At 57.3% G+C, this 4,600-nt stretch overlaps 1 protein-coding gene across 1 annotated transcript in view; it reads right to left on the bottom strand.

Moving 5' to 3' along the window:
* The window catches only part of VEGFA (vascular endothelial growth factor A), a 68,055-nt gene that overhangs the window by 11,262 nt on the left and 52,193 nt on the right, over nt 1–4,600 (bottom strand). Inside the window, exons 3-4 of the mRNA XM_024766066.1 lie at nt 3,440–3,488; nt 51–247 (exon numbers count right to left, since the gene is read on the bottom strand). Coding sequence (XP_024621834.1) covers nt 51–247; nt 3,440–3,488 — 246 coding nt within the window. The remainder of the gene's footprint in view (nt 1–50; nt 248–3,439; nt 3,489–4,600) is intronic.

Here is a 4,600-nt window from a genome sequence, read left to right as displayed (position 1 = left end):
ATGCCCCACCCACCCACGCAGCCCCTCCCCCGCTCCCCGCAGGTGCCCACCTGCATGGTGATGTTGAACTCTTCGGTGGGCACACACTCCAGACCCTCGTCATTGCAGCAGCCCCCACACCGCATCAGGGGCACACAGGACGGCTTGAAGATGTACTCGATCTCATCGGGGTACTCCTGGAAGATGTCCACCAGGGTCTCAATTGGACGGCAGTAGCTGCGCTGGTAGACGTCCATGAACTTCACCACTGCATGGCAGGGGGTGACACATGAGCCCAGCAGGTCACGTTAGAGGTGGCCAGCCCTTCTCTCCACCCAGCTCTGTAAGGCCGCTCCTTTCTGTGAGAGGTACCCACTACAGTCCTTCTGAAAATCTAACTTAAGTCTCTTGGCTGTGGCTGAAGTCCTCTCCTAGCTTTCCACCACCAACACTGATAAACGCCTGTTTTTATTACAAAGATCACATAGCACTGTCAGGTTCTAAGGGAGTCAGCCTGCACATCTGATCCCCTAGCCTCGCCATGACAGCCAAGCCAATCCCTAGGTCAACCTTGATGCCAGAGGACAGTCTGAGTATGAGTATACCTGTTGGGGGTCTCTAAGCTTCCCGTGAAAGGAGGAGCAGCCAGCGTGGCAAACCCGCTCTCCATTTCCCTCCAACTCCCCACAGCAACTGCCCTACCATTAACCGACAACCACTTACTGAACACTTCTTATGTGCTGGGCACTGTGTACAGGAGCCCACAGATGTCACCCCAAACAATTCTCCCCCCCATGGTACTCTGAGGTTCTAGTAGGACCCCCCATTTTACAAATGGGGAACTAGAGGCTTACAGAGGCTGAGTAACTGGCCCCAAGGCCACACTGCCAGTAAGTAACAGAGTTAAAGTCAACTCTGACATCAAAGCCTTCCCAGGCCAACATCCTGTGAAACAGAGGGGAAGCATCAGGGGGCACTTTACCACCTGCCAGACCCCCTCCCCAGACTCGGGCTGAGGAGGTGGTGGGCACTGGCACAGGGGTTGGGTCTGCCTGGAAACAGCAGGTGGCTATGGGCGGGAACACTGCTGGCCCTGCCAGCCACCGATAACCCCACCCAGGAGGGCAAACTGCTTGCATCATGGAAAAAACGGTGCCGCCACTGCAGTCACGGAGCATTTCTAGAAGCTGATCTGGAGGGAGACCAGGGTAAAGACAACTTCCCAGGCTGGCCGTGGAGCCTGGGGTGCACCGGAGCATGAAGGGGTAATTCTGGGCCACAGAGGTAGGGCCCCTGAGAATAAATAAAGTCAGGACTCTGAATGGCTACTCCAAATTGTGGCCTGGCCTGCCACTCCCCATCAGCCCTCCACCACCACCACAGAGCAATCCTGTCCCTGAAATGAGTTTCCCCTGAATAGAAGGGAAGAAGCAGCATCCAGCCAGCGAGGAAGCCTGGGCTCTGGCCAGGACTTGGTGTGACCTTGGGACAGTTCCTCCCTCTCTAGGCCTCAGACTCTGCACATCTGTGTAAGTGGGTTGGGCTGATCTCTAAAGACACTGAAACAGAGGTTGAAGTATAGGGTTCTGCCTTCCATCTCCAGCCCTAAGAACAAGCGCCCTCTTCTCAGCCCAGGAGACACAAGGTTAGAGCCCCACCAAGACATCTGAAGGGCATAGCCCCAGCTGCCTCTTCCCAGAGGCCACAGCTGAGCCTCTCCTCACTCCTCCCTCCAGAGGGGTGAAGGAAGATGAGCCTGGGTGCTGGGGAGGGGGGTATATATAGTGGATTAGGGAGAATGTGAGGAGCTGAGGGCAAGTGGGGAGGCTGTACGTGTGAAAACAGGAAGGAAAACACTGGGGGCTCCCAAGCCAGTCCTTGGCCTTGCCTGAGGTCTCTGCTTCCCCATCCAGACAATGGGCACAGAATTCCCCACCGCTACAAGGGTTAGGATCAATCATCACCAAAAAGAGTATAAACAAGACCAGGGATCTGAAGAAGTCCTTTTGTAAGCCAGGTCTATATTGAAGAAGATGACTAATCAAGCATTCTTGCCCTGACACTGCATCCTGGCTGGGGCTAGAGGTGGCCAAGCCTTCAGGGCCACAAGGACAGGACAGCAGAACAGTCTGGCCTGGGTCATGGCAGTTGGTAGCCGATGGTAAAAAGATCCAGGGTGGGAATTCCTTGGAAAAGCTCCCTGACATCCTCAGGGCCCACAGGAGGTAGAGGGGGGTGACTTCACCGCACCCTTCGCACCCCAGCCAATACCTCCAAGGAAAGCTGTCCTGCTTCTGCTCAGGCGTGGGCGCACATACACTCCAACTTCAGGCTCCGTGGTTTTCCTTATTTCTCTAAGACAACCTTCACCCCAGCAAACAAAGACCATTTGTCTTGCCTCTCCCAGACCTCAGAGACAGACCAGTGGAGGCTGAGGCAGGGTGGGTGCACCCTGGGAGCGGAGGCCTGTCAGTGGCACAGGTGGGGAAGCCAGGCCCTGGGTCAAGGAAAGGGCTCCTGAGTGAGGAAGGAGGCAGAACTGGCCAGGCGTCACCACCAGCCTGGGGAGTAGAAACACTGCCCCTGGCCACCGTCCGGGCCACTGGATTTGGGTCAGGGAAACTCGCCTGGAGGAAGACCCCAGGGCCGTCCCTTCTCAGAGGTGGGGAGCTGGGGGAGTGGCACATCGGGCTGGAGCAGAGGCCACATTCAGTAGTGGGGAGAGCCAGGGCATCCCTAGAGAAATGGGAGGATCTGTACTCCAAACCGCGGCAAACAAAAGGCAGGCAGACTCAGGCTGGGCAGAGGGGCGGGGCTCCTGGGAGCTACAGCCAGCCCTCTGCTGGACCAAGAGGGAAGTTCACAAGCACCCAAACCTACTCCCCAGGAGGGCAGGGGGAGGCTGTAGGGCTTTCTCTCTCCACCCCCAAAGGAATGCCAAGTGCGGGGGAGGGAGTTCCATGAGCCTGGGCCCTCTGCACCTCCAGCTCGTACACAGCCAGCAATCTAGACAGCCGGGGTCACAGCCTCTGCCACACAGACCCCACAGGTGGAATCTGGCTGGGTTGGAAGTGACATGGAGTATCCATCCTCCCCTGGGAGCAGGGGCGACAAGGGACACCTCCCCTGACACCTGGGATCCTTGAACGCTATTTGTCTTCCTGGTCTGTGCTCGCAACTCCCTCTCCAAATAAAATTTTACTGGAAAGAGCAGAAGAAAAAGACCACAAGTCCTATTTCTAGCCGTGGTCTGAGTAGTACAGACAGAGTGCTCCAGAATGGAAGGGTTAATCTCCCGGAGCTCACCTTTTCCTTTCTAGATCCCCAGATTCCTGTGCCCCTTCCCCACCCAAACCCCAACAGACCTGCGAAGGAACTGGGCCTTCCCACCCATCCCCTGGGGGATCAAGGGCCCCCCCCCCATCCGTGTGCAGGGGTGGGCGTGGGGGGGGGGACTTACCTTCGTGAGGTTTCTGCTCTCCTTCTGCCATGGGTGCAGCCTGGGACCACTGAAGACAAAACAAAGAACGAAGAATGGGCATGGGCAGAAGCAGGGATGCACAGACCCAGCCACCCCGCCCCTGCTCCCTCTTTAAGTCCCTCCCAGCCCGCAGCCTCTGGCTTCCCCGGGGCTTCTCAATGGAGCAGGGCACCTCCGGGGGCTCTCCACAGCACAAAGCACCACCCCTGGACTGCTCCAGTTCTGAAGCCAAGTTTTTTTTTAACACAGGAGGAAAACACCAGAATTGCTGTGCTGCCCAGGCCCCTGCCCCTCCCCCACATTTCCCTTTCCCAGCCCTCACTGGCCCCTTGCTGAGCTAAAAGAAGTGAAGTCTCTCAGCCCCCCTGACTCCCTGGTCCAAAGCCACGGGTAAGTATTAAGGTCAAACAGGAGGACAAATTTGGACTGGGGCAGGAAGGAAGGACTGGGGGCGAGAAAAACAACATGGTGACCTTCTCCTGCTGACATAACAAATACCAGGGTGCGCTGTTGCTGTGGGGGGGGCGGCACAGAGGACCGAAGGGCACCAGGCACCCTCCCCCATCCAAACTCTTCTATCCTCAGGAATACTTAGCAAAGCCACAGGTTGCCTAGAGGGTAAAACATGGGAGGAAACCCTGGGGGAAGGGAGGGCCCCATTTTTCCCTGCGCACCCATCTCCCTAGAGCCTGAATTTATCTCCAAAGCCCCGAGCCTCGGGCTCCCACCTTGTTCCCTGGTTTCTTCTCCCTCCCAGACTGAGGGGGTTCCCAAGTCCCTCTCACCTGCTGGACACCTTCCTCAAAGGCAACCAGGGAAGCCTTTTATGCCTTAGCACTGCCCAACCCCTAGGGGGCCCCCTGCACTACCTAGGCCTGAGGCCTCTCATCCCTCCCCACCCCCACCAGATCATTCCTCCCCTCCCCAGAAGCTGTGAAGGTCAACTAGCCCAACCATGTGGACCTGACAGCACCCCGCAGGCAAAGGCTTCTCCCAGCCCTTCCAGAGGGTCTCCAGTTGTCACCAACTGCCCACCCCACCTGCCCCTCTTTTGGGGCAGATCCCGAGCAGCAGAGCTGCGCTCTAGCCCACAGAACTGCAGACTCCACAGAGACTGTGTCTGTCTGTCTGTCTCTCTCT

This window comes from Neophocaena asiaeorientalis, unplaced genomic scaffold (genome assembly GCF_003031525.2).
Source record: "Neophocaena asiaeorientalis asiaeorientalis breed wild unplaced genomic scaffold, Neophocaena_asiaeorientalis_V1.1 scaffold46, whole genome shotgun sequence".
Lineage (NCBI taxonomy): Eukaryota > Metazoa > Chordata > Mammalia > Artiodactyla > Phocoenidae > Neophocaena > Neophocaena asiaeorientalis.
Note: the sequence above shows the minus strand (reverse complement) of the source record. Positions and strands in the feature narration are given on the sequence as shown.